This window comes from Acanthochromis polyacanthus, chromosome 15 (genome assembly GCF_021347895.1).
Source record: "Acanthochromis polyacanthus isolate Apoly-LR-REF ecotype Palm Island chromosome 15, KAUST_Apoly_ChrSc, whole genome shotgun sequence".
In the NCBI taxonomy this organism is placed as follows: Eukaryota; Metazoa; Chordata; class Actinopteri; family Pomacentridae; genus Acanthochromis; species Acanthochromis polyacanthus.
The window spans coordinates 16,838,241-16,856,932 of record NC_067127.1 but is presented as its reverse complement, the minus strand read 5'-3'; the positions used below and the strand labels follow the sequence as shown (position 1 = coordinate 16,856,932).

General features: G+C 42.9%; 1 protein-coding gene across 3 annotated transcripts in view; it reads left to right on the top strand.

The window, feature by feature from the left end:
- Positions 1-18,692, top strand: part of lyst (lysosomal trafficking regulator) — a 63,925-nt gene that overhangs the window by 19,588 nt on the left and 25,645 nt on the right. For 2 of the 3 annotated variants that reach the window (XM_051959808.1, XM_051959807.1), the window contains exons 5-19: positions 628-718; positions 1,595-3,695; positions 6,613-7,561; positions 7,679-7,864; positions 10,278-10,434; positions 12,365-12,576; positions 12,697-12,763; positions 13,379-13,488; positions 14,201-14,570; positions 14,661-14,817; positions 14,924-15,097; positions 15,190-15,350; positions 16,800-16,990; positions 17,613-17,858; positions 18,415-18,588. In XM_051959808.1, the coding sequence (XP_051815768.1) occupies positions 628-718; positions 1,595-3,695; positions 6,613-7,561; positions 7,679-7,864; positions 10,278-10,434; positions 12,365-12,576; positions 12,697-12,763; positions 13,379-13,488; positions 14,201-14,570; positions 14,661-14,817; positions 14,924-15,097; positions 15,190-15,350; positions 16,800-16,990; positions 17,613-17,858; positions 18,415-18,588 (5,346 nt within the window). The remainder of the gene's footprint in view (positions 1-627; positions 719-1,594; positions 3,696-6,612; positions 7,562-7,678; positions 7,865-10,277; positions 10,435-12,364; positions 12,577-12,696; positions 12,764-13,378; positions 13,489-14,200; positions 14,571-14,660; positions 14,818-14,923; positions 15,098-15,189; positions 15,351-16,799; positions 16,991-17,612; positions 17,859-18,414; positions 18,589-18,692) is intronic. The other variant, XM_051959809.1, reaches the window with a different exon arrangement.

Sequence of the window (18,692 nt, the reverse complement as noted above, 5' to 3'; positions counted from 1 at the left end):
CTACTTGATTGGTCACTTAGATGTCGTTCTTGAGTAACTCATTACTAGCAGCCTTTGTCATTGAATAAACAGTAAAACAAGACAGACTCATTATCTTAAAAAACAACTTGTGTCTGTATCCAAGATAATAGAGCTGCACATTCTTAGAAGTATAGCTTAAATAAGAATTATGATCAAAACCAAATCAATGATTTGGTGCACTCTAATGTAGTATTCAGTACACAGTGAAAATACTGTATGGTTTTGACCGTCTTGCTAAATCGACATGCTGATCATTTTTAATTAACACATGCAGGAGGAATGCCCTGGATATACTTGAGATCCCCAAGGTCTCAGAAATAAGTCTGTCATATAGCTGCTACATTGCTCTCTGTCACACTGGCACTGAACACCGGCTAACTAAATGATTAAGTCTGTGATAAAACATGTAAATAGTTTGTAGCTGAAACAAAAGAAAATGGTGAAATTTGAATACAAAGCAAATCTTGCATGCGTGAATCACTTCTCCCTGTTGTAATACGTATAGACAGGAGGGTGACTCGGTGGGTGTATCTTGGTGTGACATCAGAGAGTGAGGAGTGAAGGGGGCTTTCTAGGTAACCTCAGTGTGTTGTGTTGCATTCACAGGAGCTGACCTGTCGAGAGGAGCTGCTCACTTTGCTGCTGTCTTTACTCCCATTGGTCTGGAAGATTCCTGTGCAGGAGGAAAAAGCCCCAGGTTGGTACCCACAAATACTCCAGTATTTATTGTTCCTTTTAACGTTACTGTTAGCAGCATGTATCTCAGGCTGTCTTTGTGGCTACTTCCTCCTCTTGGTATGTAGCCAATAATTTCGATTTCCATGCTTGATTGTATGGGCATAGATTTTACTGAGCACTCCAGTTGTCTGTGATGAAAAGGAAGTCAGAGTGTTTGTATAGACAAACTAAAATGCAAAATTCATTTCATGAGCCACAAATGCTGGTTTGCTTTGTGCATTTACATATTTGTTTAATCTTTTACAAAATTTGTCACAAGTTATTACTGTCAAGCAACATTTTAGCATTCGGGTTGGTGAGTTCATGTGAAGGCAGTGGAATGTGTGCACATTGGTTTCGAATGCAAACAGCGTGTGTGATGTGCTTATCAAATTCTTCACTTGCTTAACACTGCAAACTCTGTGCTGGACTCGTTTTGCGATGGATGAATCAGTTCGTACCATGTATTATAGCTCTTCGTGTTTAAAACAGTAGCAGGCGCAGAACAGGACAAGACCAGTATTTGCAGAGGCCTGTGACCTCAAGATGACATCGGCATTTAGTACAGGGCTGTTGATCCTCTCTAACATGGACCATAGACATTTTTACTTTAATTAATTCCTGCTTACTGAGTGTTTTAACAAACAGGCTGTGACTGCTGACTTTCAGCTGAGCATTACTCATTGTAAACTTGAAAAAAAATATTTTTGAAGAACAATATCCAGTGTTTGTCACACTTAAAATTAAGTGTCAAGTACTGAAATATGACATTAGGAGGCATTTGTGTGATTTTACTACACATATGTATGTCTCCTTATGCAAAGTATATCTGACAAGTGTTTCTGTGTGTTGACAGATTTCACCCTGCCGTCCCTACTGGAGGTTTTCCTCAGTCGGGAGGTGAAGGCTGTCCCTCCCAGAACAGGACAGAAGGCTGCAGCAGATGAACAGAGCTCTGGGAAGAAGGCCCGTGTTGGCAGTGGCACCTGGAAATCACGCAGGTCGCGCAGAACAGCACAGCGATACTCTGTAAAAGATGCTCGCAAGTCCCAGGTTTCTACCTCAGATTCAGAAGCCAACTCTGAAGACAAAGCTGTCCTCGGCCCAGGTGGTGGCAGGAGCCGAAGATCACATGGCTCCACCATCCAGGTAAGCTGTCAGCATCATCGTTCCGAGGCCTCCCACTTAACATCCACCACTGCGACAGAAACCATGAGTGCACCATACCCCCATCCCAGAGCCCCTGGAGTCCAGATGGCTGACACTGAAACCCTGACAGATCCGGCTGCAATATCAATATTCAACCGCATGGAAAACTCGCCCTTCGATCTCTGCCATGTGTTGCTTTCCCTCCTGGAGAAGGTGTGCAAGTTTGACATGAGCATCAACCACAACCCTGGCCTGGCTGTCAGCGTTGTACCGACTCTCACAGAGATCCTGACGGAGTTTGGAGATTGCTGCGGTCCGGGGGGAGGAGGTGGAGGTGGAACAGGAGCGGAGGAGCTTGCTGGAGGCTGGACGGAGGAGCCTATCGCACTGGTCCAGAGGATGCTACTACGCACCATCTTGCACCTGATGTCAGTGGATGTGAGTCAGAATGAGAGCCTTCCTGACAGCCTGAGACGGAGTCTGACGGACCTGCTGCGAGCCACCCTCAAAATCCGGAGCTGCTTGGACAGGCAGAGCAACCCTTTTGCTCCAAGGCCCAAGAAGACTTTGCAAGAGGTTCAGGATGACTTCTCGTTCTCCCGTTATCGTCACAGAGCATTACTGCTACCAGAGCTTCTAGAGGGAGTACTACAAGTGCTGCTGGGTTGCCTTCAGGCTTCCACACCCAACCCCTTTTTCTTTAGCCAGGCTCTAGAGCTCATCCATGAGTTTGTGCAGCACCGTGGCCTGGAGCTCTTTGAGGCCACTGTGTTGAGACTGGAGGGACTTGGCAGGGTCAGGGATTCTGAGGTAGGAGGTGAGGCTTCAGAGAGGCTAAGAGGTCTTATTGCAGGGGTCTTCAAGATCATCAGTGCTGTTAAGAAGGCAAAGTCAGAGCAGCTGCATCAATCCGTTTGTGCCAGACGCCGTCACCGTCGCTGTGAATATTCCCACTTTCTGCATCACCACAGAGACCTGTCAGGTTTGCCAGTCTCTGCTTTTAAGCAGGCTGCCAGACGCAACCCCTTTGAAGAGGATGGAGAAGGCAAGGAAGGGATGGAGGGTGATGCTGTTCGCTACCCTGAGCGCTGCTGCTGCCTGGCTGCCTGTGCCCACCAATGTCTGCGGCTCTTGCAGCGCCTGTCTCCCAGTGGGCCTGCTGTGTTGCAGGTATTGGCTGGGGTGCAGGCAGTTGGAATCTGCTGTTGTATGGACCCCCGCTCAGTCGTAGGACCCTTGCTACATGCCTTCCAAGCTCCAGGTTTGCGTAGTTACCAGTCTCATGTACTCAGTGTCCTGGGCAGACTGATCTTAGACCAGCTCGGTGGGGGGCAGCCTTCAGAGAAAGCAAAGCTGGCCTCCTGTAACATCTGCACTCTGGACAGCAGCCAGCTGCCGGGCCTGGAAGAGACCCTGCAGCACGGAGAACATTCAGCCATTTCTACTAGTCTTTGTTACCGCTCCCAGGGTATTCTGCCCAGTGGAGGGGGGGCTGAGGACATGTTGTGGAAGTGGGATGCTCTGGAGGCCTACCAGGAGCTGGTTTTTGGAGAAGACTGGCATCTAAGCCAGCAGATAGCTGGCCATGTGTGCCACCTGACTCTGCGGGGCAATGCTATAGTGCAGTGGCAGCTCTACACGCATATCTTCAACCCTGTACTGCAGAGAGGAGTAGAGCTGGCCCACCATGCCCAGCAGCTGGGGGTTTCCACTGTCTGTACTCAGGTCTGCAGCTATCACACACAGTGCCTGCCTGTGGAGGTACTACTCGTTTACCTGCAAATATTACCTGCACTTCTCAAGTCAAGGTAAGCTGATTTAAAATGTGATTTTCTTCGATCCTGTATTTCTTTGGTCATCTGTCTTTTTTAAATGTTTTTTGTTTTGTTTTGAAATTTACATGAAGGAGTGGACTGCATTAATTGGTTGTAGCAGCTGTGTATTTATATTTGAAAACTTCTAGTAAAGACATTTGTAGCCACAAGCTGTTCAAAAAATTAAGTTCTTTGGTTACATAAATATTCAAAAGATTCAATAATCTGTTTTAATAATCCATCATAACAGCCAAGAGATGCAGATGGCTGCTTAGAAAAGTACAGCAAATTTCTCTCTCCAGAAATAGAATCTGCTTTTTTTGTGCAATCACATAAAGCAAATATAATCAGCCAGTAGCACACCTAATCTACTTGGACATTGTTTGTCATTAGATCTGTCTGTCCAGGTCATTGCTAATTGATGCTAATCAATAATTTATCACAGCTTTGTGTACTGAGTGAGAGATGGAGGATTATTTGCCTCTTATGTAACACTGTTATGAGTACAGTAGTCTGGCTAAGACAGATGTTCTTTGTACTTATACATTTATCAAAATGCTGAAAAAATCCAGTTGATATAATATGATACCATGATTTTTTTTTTATTTCTTTGGATGCTGTCATTTGAAAGAGGATTTCTCTGCTTTGAGAGAATCCAGACACATCCAGGTTAAGTGAACACTGAAAGGCTTATATATGTGAATCTGAGAGGGAATGTTCTTGTCTGTCTATTTGTTAACCTTGGTGATCCGTCTAGGTTGTATCTCGACTTTTGACTAGTGCATGCTGGGATTGGTTGCGTCCCCTTGCGACCCTAAACAGGATCAGTGGGTTTCGAAAATAGATAGCTGGATGCTTTGAGATGTTCTGCCAGCAGTAGGCTGATGGGTTTCCTTATTAAAATTCAGAGTGTTTTTCTGCTCTCTGCAGGTTTGACTGACATTCAAAGACTTTTCAGCTACAGTGTTTTTCATCTAGGCCTTTTCAAAAGATACTTTCAGAGACATTTTTAGGTATGTAAAAGGTAACATAAGGCTTGTAAGTCATAGATTCAGATAAATGTCACTTTGGAGGATCATGAGCAGGATTTTACCTAACGTCAACACTGGAATAGTTAATATTTTGCTTCATGTACGTTCAACGTATTTTACTTAGTGATTATTGGTGGATGTTTCCAATTTGCTTTCATCTGCAGTTCCTGTCATTATCGTTTAAGGGATGTACATTTTGAATAACTTTACCATTTAGGTAAAGGATTAAAATCAGCAAACTTAAAAATCAGCTGCATAACTGATCGACTTCACCCTACTCGTATTTGAGACCTACTACTTTACATTTTGCCATCCATTATTTAAGACTCCTCCAAAGCTACAAAAATCACATAGCAGCCTCAGAAAAACATGAAATGTCTATCAAAATGTTCAGCTCATGCAAAAATTTAGTTTTATAGAAATACTGTGAGTATAAATCTGTTTGGTCTCACAGCCCTCAGTGGTGCATTGAATGACTGAGGTTAATTAGACGGTTGCTACATTTTGATGTTTGGGTGATCATCCTTCATCTAAATGGGTGAAACCAATTATTGCAACAAAAGTCAGCTTTACGTCGCCTTTTTACACACACTGGTTTCTAAGCGGGCTGAATACAAAAGTTGCTGAAAGAGAACCGAAAAGCCATGTAATTTTCACAAAGTTGTACATCATCCGACATCGTTCCCGCCTCGACATCATCTTGCACTTCTTCTATAACTTTCTGCATAACAGAACTCATATTTTTCAGATGGGAGCATTAACTATGCAGACTAATGGACAGTCATCCTGATGGACTTTCACACCACTAATTAAAAGAGGAAATGTTCTGAAAAATCAGAATTAATCAACTCTGCATTAATTTAGAAGAAGTCTGGAGAAAGGGTTTGAATTAAGAGGAGGAAAAAAGCAACAAGTTAATAATCTCTTAAATTTTATCTCTTTCATGCTTAGAGCTCAAAGCTTCAACTGAACATCCATTTCAGTTCATACTGGAGAGACAAATCCATGCTGTGATGAAAGTGTTTTTTATTATATTTTAGTCTGTATAATGTTAGCACATCTCTCCAGAGTGTTGTTTTCTCTCACAAAATGTTGATTTAACCTTCAATTGAAGGTGACGCATTATTCTTTTACCATAATTTACCCTGTGTTGTAATGGTGTAATTTATTATTTATCACCGCTTCAGTAGTTTGTGTATACCAGTAGAAGACAAACTTAAAAAGGGTAAAATGTTTCGCTGACTAAATGCATGTTTGCCTGCTGATAACACTGACACCGTGTGACAGTCTTTGAATTTGTCTTTCATGTTGCTTTGTAAAATAACCACACGGCAGAAAACACACTGGAGAACAAAGTAAATGCAGCAAATAAAGCAGGGATTTCTCAATTCCGCCTCTCCGGTCCATGTGCAGTCTTGGCATGTAGAGTCCTTCACAGTTAATTTAATGTAGTATAAATGATGACTTATTAATATAAAGGAATTGCTGTGCCTCGGGGTGGAAATTATGTCTGCAACCTGATGGGGAGAAATAAAATTAGAGATGGAAGGAGTGTGAAGAGTCCTGTGTGATGACAGCAAATGCTGCTCTGACTGGCTAGTTGTAGAGGTTCTCAGATTAAACTGAGTGGTGCTGATCATTTTATCTGCTGGGAGATCTGTTTCACTGAGTAATGTCTGCGTCTGCCCTATTTGTCACCATATTAATCAGTTCCTTGGTCAATAAAAAGTGGATAGCCATTTTCTTCCTCGGGCTGATTTTTAAGAATATGAATGGCACAGTGCTTCAACTGTGTAAAATGAACTATAACTGATTCTAATTGGTCATGTTTGTGTTCAGTCTGCATGCTGTTTATTTGCATTTTCTACTTTGTGTTACAGGGTGATCAGAGACCTTTTCATTAGTTGCAATGGGCTCAACCAGGTGACAGAGCTTGTCTACCTGGATCAGACGCGCTCTTTGGCTTTGAAGGTGTTTGAGACTCTGATAATTGGCACTGGATACCAGCAGGCTGATGGGGTGCTTCAGGAGCTGGAGAGTGCTGATGCTGAAGAAAGGGAGGCTGTCTTAGGCCTGGCTGAGGAACTGGGGTCCCGAGGGGTTGGAGAGGGCAGTCAGAGCCTCAGCAAGTTCTATGAAGGCCTGAAAGAGGCATATCCACGGCATAAGAGCCGTAGTGGGCAGGGATGTGGACCAGGGCGCAGCCGAACAGAGACCCACCTTCATGTTATCAACCTCTTCCTATGTGTGGCCTTCCTCTGTGTCAGCAAAGAGGCTGATTCTGACCGGGACTCGGCCAACGACTCTGAAGACACTTCAGGTTATGACAGTACAGCGAGTGAACCTCTGGGCGGGCGGCTGCCTTACCTGTCTCCAGATAGTGTAGCTTTGCCCTCCAAAGAGCAGGTACGACGTGCTGCAGACGTTTGGTCAGTGTGTAGGTGGATCTACCTGGCCAGCCCTTTGTTCCAGAGGCAGTTTTTCAGACTAGGAGGACTGGATGTCTGCTTGCGCCTCATGGCCATGGTTATACAGAAACTCTCCTGTAAGACCAAGGATGGAAAAGCAAAGAAGAAAAGAGATGGTAAAGGTAAAGGCAGCCCCGACTCCACAGCTCCAGCAACTTCACTGGCACTGGAGGAGACGTCTCATGATTCAGCCGACACCCTCAGCACTGGTCCAGCTGAGGGAAGGACCAAAGATCCCGCAAAGAAGCTGGAGGAGGAGTGGCAACTACAAAGTATTCGTCTCCTTGAGGCCTTATTGGCTATTTGTCTACACAGCGCAAACTCAACACTGCAGAGGATAGAGCCTGAGCTTTCTTATCAGGTTTGTTAAACACCATGTGTATCATCCCATCCAGTTAGTCTGCGAACACATCAACCACAAAAAGAATTATGTTTACCTTGGCTTCAATTAAACTGTTATGCCTGCCCTCGTCTGCAGCTCCAGTCAGTGGAGGATACCCTGTTTGAGGTGAGAGACCAGCTGTCTCGCTCAGGAGTGGTGAACTCTGACCTTGCTGTACCGCTGTTTGACTCTCTCCTGCGAGTGGCCTTGGCCGAGGTGTCATCCTGTCCCGATCCCCCCGAGGAGAAGCCAGACAGGGTGAGTCCTGCCTTGGGAGAACCTGTGAGTGAAGTTACTGCACCTTTTTAATAGTTTTTTGAAAATAATTGTGTATGAAAAGACAAGTTCAGGTTATTGCCAGCCAAGCATCAGGTGTACGATACATGCAGCTATCCGCCTTCAGTGTTAATCATATTATAGAAGTCTTGGCAAAATGCTTCTCTGCTAATCTTTATTTGCTCTGCTGAATTTCATTTACGCATAAATGTATCTTTTAATAATTCTCTACGTAAAATTGAAAATGTTTTTGGTCACACTTCAACTGCAAAAATTGTCATCTTAAACAACTACTTTGCATTTACTGCCTGTTACTTCTGTAGCTAAGTGCTAGAACAGACTCTGCTCAGACATTACATGAATGCTTCTATGACTCGTGTTGGCTATTTTAAGACCAATTGTACCTTGAAATAGGGGTTTAATATTCCCACTATACACAGCCATGTCACCAGTTGTGGTCTGCCTGAGGACTTTAATACATCATTCTTGTTTCTCCCTTCTTTTCATGGTTCTTCTGTCAGATATAAGAGGCGACCATTTCCAAAAACTACCGAAAAATCAGCATCTACATAGAATAAAATAAAAAAGCACATAGGTTCACTCTCTTACTTCGCTGCTTTGTGTGCTCACTTTTTCCCATTCCCACTGATTTCAACAAGTTGCCACATGGGCAAGTGCCTCTAAAGGTGTCAGGCAGACGTGAGAACTGGAGAGTCGAGAGATGTCACACAATTTGTAAACCGTTATGTGTGACCAGAAACAAAATGCTTTTCGTTCTATGTGTGACCCAATTACATTAACTTGTCTTCCATTGTGTCCAGTGGAACAATTATAGTGAGGAGTCTCAGAACTACTTACTAATATAATCCAGTCAGATGAATAATGAGTCTTTGCTTGATGAAGTTCAGTCAATCCGATTGACAATTGTATATTTCATTTGTAGCTGTTTTTTCCAGTAGAGTGAAGCAGACTGTGTTCAGTCATCACACTCTATCTACAGATTCTTTGGCTAACAAGTGTCTGAACACCCTGGTGAAACAGAGCAGTGGTGTTTATTCAGGACACAAGCATACAATGAGAGGAAAACCATTTTCCAGCCAAGTGCTGTCAAGCATCAGGACTCCTGTGTCAGGCCGCTCACGCTATGTTGCTAAGCAGCCGTTATCTGCCAGATGTACAACAAAACAGCCGACATAAATAATGATAGCCCTTGTGTAGAACAAGCAGTGGATGCAAACATCAACCAGAGTGGCCTCATTTTGAATTGCAAACAGGATTTTACTTTGTTGTGTGCTTCTGTCAGTTCTTCCAACATACATTTCTTAACCATGAAAAAACAGATAGCTTCTCTTTAATCAGTAATATCCACACATATTGGCAGTTTTTCACAATGACAAGAAAAAAAATCCTTAAGTCTCAGCAACTCTCGCCTTCTCAATAGTGACACTATCACTGTGAGCTTTGTTCAGCATTATTGAAAGATTCTCAGGACCTTATATGGCTACGGCCAGACTGCTTTTATTTGTTCCAGGAAATGAGATAAACAGGAAAAAAGTATGTGAGAAGATAATCATTTTTCTTCTGTGTGTCCACACTAAAAGGACTTGCCGCCTGGTAGTGGGTGTCTCCTATCTCACAGCCTTAGATGTGTTTTCCTCAAGTCTTAAAATGCCTGTCTGACTAAGCCTATTCCAACACAGGAGGATTTAGCTTTTTATATAATAGATTTACCTATTTCCTAAGAGCTTAGTTCTTTCTCAGTGAGCCCAGCAGAGTGTGATGTTCACTTAACCATTACAAGTATGTGCTATTGAGCTCCGAGATAAGTCTTCCACTGCAAAGTTTGTTCACTGAACTGGACTATTCTTTTAAATGTTCGCCCATAATTCAATATCAAAGCAGCCTGGTATCATGTCAGAAAGAATAGAGGTGTGTATTACAATAAGCCTCTTTGAACAAGTAAATGGTTTGACTGTTTACTTGAGTGCAAGTGTTTGTGTGTGGGTGTGTGTGTTTGCCTACATGCACATAGGATGACTGATTGTTCACGTCAAGGAACTGGGCTGTGTGAGTGCCTTGCAAGTCAGCTGATATTTGTCTTATGACCAAAATCTTGTACTTTTTTTTTTTCTTCGCTCATTTTGTTGACAATTTATTCGCTGCATTAGTGGTAAGACCACCGCTACACTTCTTGGTCAAGGAACTTATTTTTTTTTCTAGTAGGATTGGGTAAGCTCTTGTGAAATAATTCTTATCGTACAACTCCTTGACAGCTAATGAGCCAAACGTCTTGGTTCGGTTGTATTTGAACTGTATAATCTTGAAATTAATGACTTTTTCTGGCTTCCCCTCGTCTCTCTCTCTCTCTCTCTCTCTCTCTCTCTCTCTCTCTCTCTCTGTCTCATTCTTGCTCGCCCAGAAGCTCCAGGTGTTGACGGAGGGGACAGCCCCGGCAGGCGATCTGTCCGAGGAGGTGGACGAGGTGCAGAGCTGTGGCGTCAAGCCCCCGGGGGAGGAGGAGGGCTACGACGCCGACAGCGAAAGCAACCCTGAGGACATGGCCAAGCAGGAAGAGGGTAGGACCACGCTTACTTCCACACCAGACACATGCACGGTCATGCTCTCTCTCTCTCTCCCATTTACTCCTCCTGAAGAATACACAGCTACTGCACATACCTCGCAGCTTCAAATGATAGTAGCTCAAACCGGTTACTTGCACAGTTTACTTTACTCGTCATTTGTGATGCTGTACACTGCAAATTCATTTTTCAACCCTGGGTTATTTTAAGAACACTGTAAATCACTTTGCTGTCCTATACCGTGTGTTTATGTTGATGATAAATGTCAGGAGGCTAATTTTGATTAACTGAGAAGTCATGTTGTGTTCTCAACCTCTAAACCGGCAGATTTTTGGCCTTGGGAAACCTTGCTTCCTCCATCGTTGAACTAATTCATTCAATCTTTTTGTGACGTTACTAATAACTCTTGCATTTCCCTGCATTACTGGAGCATTTTTTGATAAATAATATCATGATTTTTAGGCAATTTGCAATGCCAAGTTAGGGTTTGGCTGTTTGTTTTGTGTGAAAATACAACATCCTCCTTTGGTGGGCTGAGGAGGATATTTTGCAATATGAAGTGGTTAGTTTGTATTGCGCATAGATGACAAAGCAGAATATGTGGTTTAGCTTCTTGTGTCAGCTCTACATCTCCACTCTGGTCTTGCAAGTTAGGAATTTGGCCTGATTACACTCTTTTTTTTTTTTTTTAAACTTTTGTCCGCTTGTAATAGAGTCATTGTTTTATGTTTTACCACTACTGGCAGCTACACTCTGTGGCCCCATGAGCTGAATCTTGTGACTCGAGTGGAGATTTTAACTTCCTGGAAAATTCTGTAAGTCCTGAAAAACATGGAATCTGTAATTCTTAAGTCAGTCTGGACACATAAACAAACTGCTCTAACCAGTGTGGTGACAGAAGTTTGGCAAATACGTCTTTGTGTTGTTTTTGTCAAATCGAAGACTCGATCTTACCTAAACAATTAAAACCCTCATTCAATAGAAAATAGATCATTTTAAGGAATTAAGCATGATCACTGACAGATGCTACTGCTTTACTTGCATTCTTTTTTTACCCCCAATCATTGGATTTCAATACCTAAATTTAGTCGTCGTGCTTCTGGAGTAAAGGCAAGTTCCATAAAGATATCATGTAGTGTTTTTGGGGCATATTGTGTCATAGCTTATCACCATCAGCTGCTGCATCTGCTACTAGCTCATTCCACATTTCCTCTCCCCAGGCTTTTCTCTTTATGCTCATATTAAGATTTTCTGGCTCCAGTAACTGCTGTCTTCTCACATTTCCTCGTCCCTTAACCGTATTTACACTGTACCAGCTTCTTGTATTCATTTGTACAAGGTCAATTGGAATGACTTTGGACTTAAGGATTGCAGTTCTTTTTCAAAAATGCAGTAACAAGTGATATAAAATTCAAAAGGGGGTGGGAGGGGGGTTCTGCAATTTAATTTAACCACAAGACAGCACAACATGGTTGTTAAGGGGGACAGGGATGGTGTATCTTTTATTTTATGTTCCCTGAAAGCAGTGTGTCGCTGGATGTGTGAGTGTTAGATGGTGACAAACTGTGTCGCTGTGCATCGGGAGACGGGCGAGCTTCATTAATAAAAGGAGGTCCCAGAAGCCATGTGAGAGCCTGCTGGGCTGCTCTCGTGTAAATCATGAGGGAACTCCCATGCTGCTCTGAGACTGAGCATAGACCTGAGGATAATTCATTTTTATGTGCTGCCTCCAAGATGGGAGGTTGGAGCTGAAGGAGGGGATGCCTGTGGATCGTGAAACCGTTCAAGCAGCACTGGCAGCCAGAGTGTGTCTACGTGTTGACCCGTGCGGCGTGCCAATCAGCATGATATGTTTGCTGTCTTCATGCGTGTGTGCGAGCCCCTTGTGTCTCTGATCTTCTCCTGCTGTCTGTGGTTGGTCTCTCAGGAGTGAAGGTGGAGTCGGCCGTGTTGCGCGAGTTTGCGGCGGTGACGGACGGGCCCGGGCGTGGCGTGCTCCTGTTCCCAGAGATCTGCACAATGGAACTGCAGCTTCTTGCCTCCGGCTCCCCGGACCTGGAGGTTCTGAGTCATGTGTTCCACAGCCTGCTTGGTGCGGTGCACGCCAACAGCCGCAATGCTGCCTTACTCTATGACCAGGTCAGACTGACCGCTTATTCCTCTTTCTACTGCTCTTACCAGCCTTTCATATTTGTCTTAATTTACTCATCTGCTTTGATCTGAAGAATATGACTGAGCTCCTTGTTCTGGTTCTCACAGGGAGGAGTCAAAACTATCTTGTCTGGCTTTCACAACATCCTCAGTCAAACAGACCCCTCCTTTACAGGTTTGACCATTCTGGCTTATTTTTGTCTCATCTGACATTAAAAGATATTTTTCATGTGTCCCATCTCAGGGAAAAAAAAAATTGGCCCACTCAGTATGCTGTGCTGCTAAGAATGTTTTTCCTGCCCCTGACATTTCAACTGTGTCCTTAGGGTTCAAACGTCATATTTAGTATAGATAGTGTTAGTAGTTCTTGGGAGAGTTTGTACCCAGTAGACTTATTTAGAATTTGAGTTTATCTTTTTTGGCATGGTAATCTGAGGAAAGGCTAAGTGAATGCACCCTCTTTGCAGCGTTGGTGAGCCTCTGACATATTTTCAGCCAATTTCTTATGGAAAACAACCAATACAACGTGGATAATATTTATAATTCCAACAACATTCTGTACAATCTTCCCTCAAAGTTCATAATTTAGATTTGAGTGTATGATGCCTGTCGTTCACTTGTCTATGCTTGCTTGTCTATGGCCTTTTAATTTGCCTTTACCAGACATAAAACTTAGCTGAGAGCAAAGCAGCCAGTGATGCTTTTCTGCGTTTTTGCCCGTGGTGTTCTGTTCATGCCCAAGTGCAGGAAAACTGTTTACGTAATCTGCTCTTCATTGGTCTACATTCAGATTGCCAGACTGTGCTAGTGGAGCTGCTGGTTGCCATGGTGAGCCAGCGAATCACAGCGGAGGAACTGGCTCTATTGATTCGCCTCTTCCTGGAGAAGACCCCACCCACTGTAAATAGCAAGCCTTATCAATCACTCAAAAAATGCACTTGCTCGCTTACGTTGGTGCTGACACTAGTAGCTTGTAGTCACAGTGTGCACGTTCAGTCTTTCAGCAGCAGCAGGAACTTATATGTGAGACGTTCTTCCTGTCACACTCTTCTCACTTCTTGGTTTTCTAAAGCTCATCAACACATAATGCTCCCTTAGGCCCGCTTCATTTTATATAGAATTAACACCAAAGTGTGCCGTACAGATGTGAAGCCAGAATTTATTATCACACGTCTGTGTTTAATTGGAAACCTGCAGCAGACATCATTAATAACCTGTCCCCTAGAAATGGGTTTCTGAAACGGAAAAGAACACTTTATTTTTAATCTTGTGAATATAGTGGCATGTGACCTGTGTTTTCTGTGTAGTAAAATGAAACACATCACTTTGACAACACTTTGATTTCCCGCATCTGATTGTATTTATTTTTCATTTTACTTAGTTACATTTGTGCTACAGATTTAATGCTGAGCTTTTTAGATCTATGTATTTTATATGGATTTAATAATATGCGTATAAGCTTTGTTGTATTTTGCTTAATTTGGGGCTACAAAGACGACTTAACTGACAAACTGTAAACAGACAGAGACAGATATGTGAAGTGTTTTCTATATCAAATCTAAAATGACAAAGACTCTTCTCCTAACTTCTCATTTACTCCGTTACCTGTCAGGAGATTTTACTAAAGGGCATCTTACAAATCATTGAAGCCAACATGAATATGGAACCTCTTCACTTCCTGACCTTTCCCATAATCCTTGGGGCCTCAACGCCAGCAGGATTGTCCCCTGGCTCCAGACAAACCTGTGCTGCTGGAGGGAAAAGTGTTGGTTTGCTGTGGAAGGGCAAACTGTCTCCTGGTCGCAGGGAGGGGGATATAGCGTACCGACCGAGCCACCTCCGTTCCTCCCCCTGGCACATTGCTCCTCTCCACTTACCCCTAGTGGGGCAGAACTGCTGGCCCCACATGGCCAGCGGCTTCAGTGCCTCTATGTGGCTGACGGTGGCAGAGCAGGAGGAGAAGGACGTGGACAAAGACAAGGGTGAGACGCAGATCCTTCAATAAGAATCTTTGGTGCGTGATGTCTATAAACATGAACCGGTTTTGAGATTCTCTTCTCGTTGCTTGCCAGATGAAAGTAGCCCTCTTGCAGCTGAGTCACACCATGGTTCATCTCAGGCTGGGACAAGATTAGTAGAGGAACGCCTCGTTCATATTCTGTCCATGGGCTCCAAGGCACTGATGCTTCAAGTGTGGGCCGACTTCTCCACAGGCTCTCTGACTTTTAGGTGAGCTCCAGCTTTGACTACAGTCTCAAGCACTGTGAAGAATTTTCTGTGTGAAGAATTTTAGAGTTTATGGGCCAAGAAACATTGTAATGCTCTGTTCCCACAGGATTTGTATAGACCCGAATGACGAGATAAAAGCAGGACTGCTGGCGCAGGCAGACTCTGGCGAAGGGCTGCTGAGAGCGGGCCAATGGCAGCACCTCGGCCTCACTTACAGCCAGCAGCCAGAGGGAAAGAAGAACATCCACGGGCGTGTGGTTGTCTGGGTGTGTGGCATCTGGTGAGGAAATCGGAATCTGTCTGGATTATCAGCTGTTTGGTCAGTCTGCTAAATTTGTTAAGTTAAATAAACTTTTCTTGTCTTTTCTTTAGGAAATGTGAGGTTTCTTTGGACTACACTCTACCCAGGAAGTCCAGTTTATCATCTGACAGCAACAAAACCTTCTGCATGCTGGGCCACTGTACGCCTTTCTCTGAAGATCTTCTGAAGCAGGGTGGACGCTGGAGCATGGGCACTGTGCTTCTGTTCAACGGTGAGTTAACTCATGTCTTATATGTCCGTCTGGAATCACGTGTTCATAAGCTCTCAGACGTTTAATCTCAGTCTGACAGTTATCATCGTACTCTACATTACGTGCAATCCGTTTTAATCCTTTTTATAATTGTATCTGCCCTCAGTGCTGCTCCCTGGTGGTCCATTTATTGTCACTTTTATTCTTACAAGCACCATGCACTGTACATAAATGTTCATAAAAGGTTTTGATGCATTTATGCTTAAAAAAAGCCTATCCAGTGGCCATCTGTACAAGGCTGTGACTGGTGTGATGTGTGGCACGCTGTAGATTCTCAGCATTCTCTCAAGAGGCTTGCTGAATACTTCTCTTGTTGCCTCTAATTGGCTGTGAATGGCTTGCATCTAGGCGATCTCAACGTGTGAACCCAACTGATGTATTTAGACAAGCTTCGTCTCTCAGCTGTCGTTGGAATTCAGTGTTGGTAGCACTCTCTTCTTGGAAAAGAGGGACTGCAGGATTTCAAGAAGTTGCAAGAAAGCAAGAAATAAAACATCAAGGTGCACCATTGCGCCTCAAGGGTCTTGTGTTGCAAGACTGCTTAGGTTATTACTTTGTAACTTATTGATGGAATAATGGAGCTCATTAACAATGTGATTGATTCCGGGGTCCAATTTGGATTTCTCACAATTCTTTTTTTTACCACTTCCTTATCCAAGAAACATCAAAATGATTACGATATTTCTTAAGAGAAGCAACAGTTTCTGGGTGTTGCTCCTGTGTCCTACTCACAATGGACTAATTTTTTACTGCAACTAGAGAGAATTTTAAAATGTCTCTTGTGCAATATGACACAGATGTAATGCCATAAATAATAACTTCTTGATTATTTGTTTTACGTGCTATGCCACCCACATGCTATGAGTAGTCTATCCGACAAGGCCTTTTCGCATATTTGCATCCACAAACGAGGCATTTTTCAACAACTTTGTGACAACTTGCCCTTCTCTCTGCTGTTTCTGATCCATGCTGCATCATACTTAGTTATATTTTCAGCTCAGTCACTCTTGCCATCTTCTCTGTGATCGGTGTAAGCATATCCTGCAGTTCACCTGGAAATTGCAGAGTATTTGCCACATGATTGTGATTGCAGCTGAGTAAATCAGGGTTTCTCTATTGCGCTGAAGAGCACGTCATTTTTTGGGAGTTTAAGGGATGTAGTTTATGCAGGCGGTTCATTTGTTTGTGAGTCTTGATGAAATATCACAATTTAAAGTTTAGATTTGCTCATTTTTCCTGACAAGACTTCATGTCACGCATGAGATGTTCAAGGATGGATATATATATTTTTTTTTTTTGGAGGTCTTTTCATACTTGTAGATGGATGGTGGCGTATCTGAGGCTTAAATGTTTTTTTCATGCCATTGTAATGTTGGTTTCTGTCACTATATGTTTGTCTGCCTGTGTCAGGGTCTAGAATAGGATCAGAGGAGGCCTTCTACCTTTACACCAGTGGACCAGACCTCACCTCCATAATGCCCTGCAAGTATGGCAAGCCAAGTGGAACGTTCTCCAAGTTTGTCACTCAGGAAGGACTGAAGTGTGAGAACGTCAGAGAGATTCTGATGAAGAGCAAGGATATAGACACGACGACTCTGGTTGTAAGTCTTTGTTTGCACAAGGCATCATCATCCACATCGCAACACAAAGAGAGCGCAGTTATGAAATGTGAAGGAAGAAAATAAATGTGTAATTGTCACGTTTTTTTTTCTTCTGTTACCCAATTTCTGCATGTCAGATGTTAAACTTCGTACTTGTATTGGTGATTCAAGTGCTCTGTAAGCATAGCAAATCCCTCCTATGTCTCATTTATTGTTTCATTTCACGGTGTATGAGTAATGTGCTGTTCCAATTAGCTGTCATTAATGATACTGCATGGTAGGAAGTAATTTTTCCCAAATGGAAAAAAGCTATTATAGTTAAGCTGCAGCTATTTCAGTCAGACTGATAATAGTTTTTCTCCCATTAAATCCTAATGAATTTGTTGATAATAGCCGAGCTGATTAAAAAAAATGGCAGTAATACAAGAAAAACGAATTATTTCCCACTTCTCTCTAACTTCTCCTAAACTCTAAGCAAGGCTCGCCCAGGTCTAAATTGTACTAGGGCTAGTTTGGTAATTTATTTATACAAAAAGATGTACTATATACACAATATTATTAATTATTTAAAGTTACAAGATGGTAGTTTTTCCCTGACTGTGTGTGTTGTTCTTCTGCCTAGGAGAGTTTGGCAGTGGTGTATGCCCCCAGCAGTCCACGAGTCTACACCATCTATGAACCTGTAATCAGACTGAAAGGTCAGGCCAAAACAGTGATTACCCAGCGGCCTTTCAGCTCCAAAGAAGTGCAGAGTGTTTCCCTGGAGTCCAACGCTCTCAGAGCTCTGCTCCCCACGGAAACCCACGGCCTGCAGAGCGTCCTACACAAGATCGGTGGAACGGGAAATTTTGTCTTTCTCTTTGCACAGGTAGGATGATCCTTACTTTCTAATAAAGCTCTGTGCTCAGAGACCACAGTGGCTATTTGTCATAACATTTCTGAAATATTAAGTGTATTCCCATCAGATAATGTGTCAGGAAATTTATAAATAAATCGCCTCAGAGAAAACAGAAGAATTTCTGTCTTCTATCACCCTCATATATTGATTCCAATAGATTGTTGAAGTAAAGTTAACAAGACCATTGCTTCTTTGCCACTTTTTTGAGCTATTAAAACAGTATAGATAAATCAAATCTCATACTGATTAACAAAGTAAATGTCCTAGCAAATAAGCTCTTACTCTGTTGGCATTCCAGAATTTATATGCTGCATCGTACATGTTTTTAAAGATGCTACAAATGAAAAGTACAGTGAGAAAATTTGTTTCTAAGACAAAAAGAGAAAAGTAAAGATATATTTGTTTGAATGAATTACCGCTTGAGACTTCAGCAAAGTAATAACCTGCAAACGTACATTGTTCTCATGCTCAGTATTTTTTGTTTTCATTTCTTTGTTCTTCCTTTCTCGGGCTCTGCGGTGTCCAGACGGTGGAGCTGAGTGACTGTGAGAAGACCCAGGCTCTGGCCCTACGAGTGCTGCTGTCTCTGTCCAAGTTTAACCAACACCGTATCCACGAAATGGACTGTTACCATGGTTACTCTATGATCCATCAGGTCCTCATCAAGTCCAAATGCATCGTAGGATATCATATGCTGAAAGTGAGTCACGTCCTGAACTCTTTGCTTTCTTCGGTTCCCACAGCCTCTGATGATCAGTGCAGTAAAATATATTCACAATCACTTGTTTTTGCCATGAATCTGAT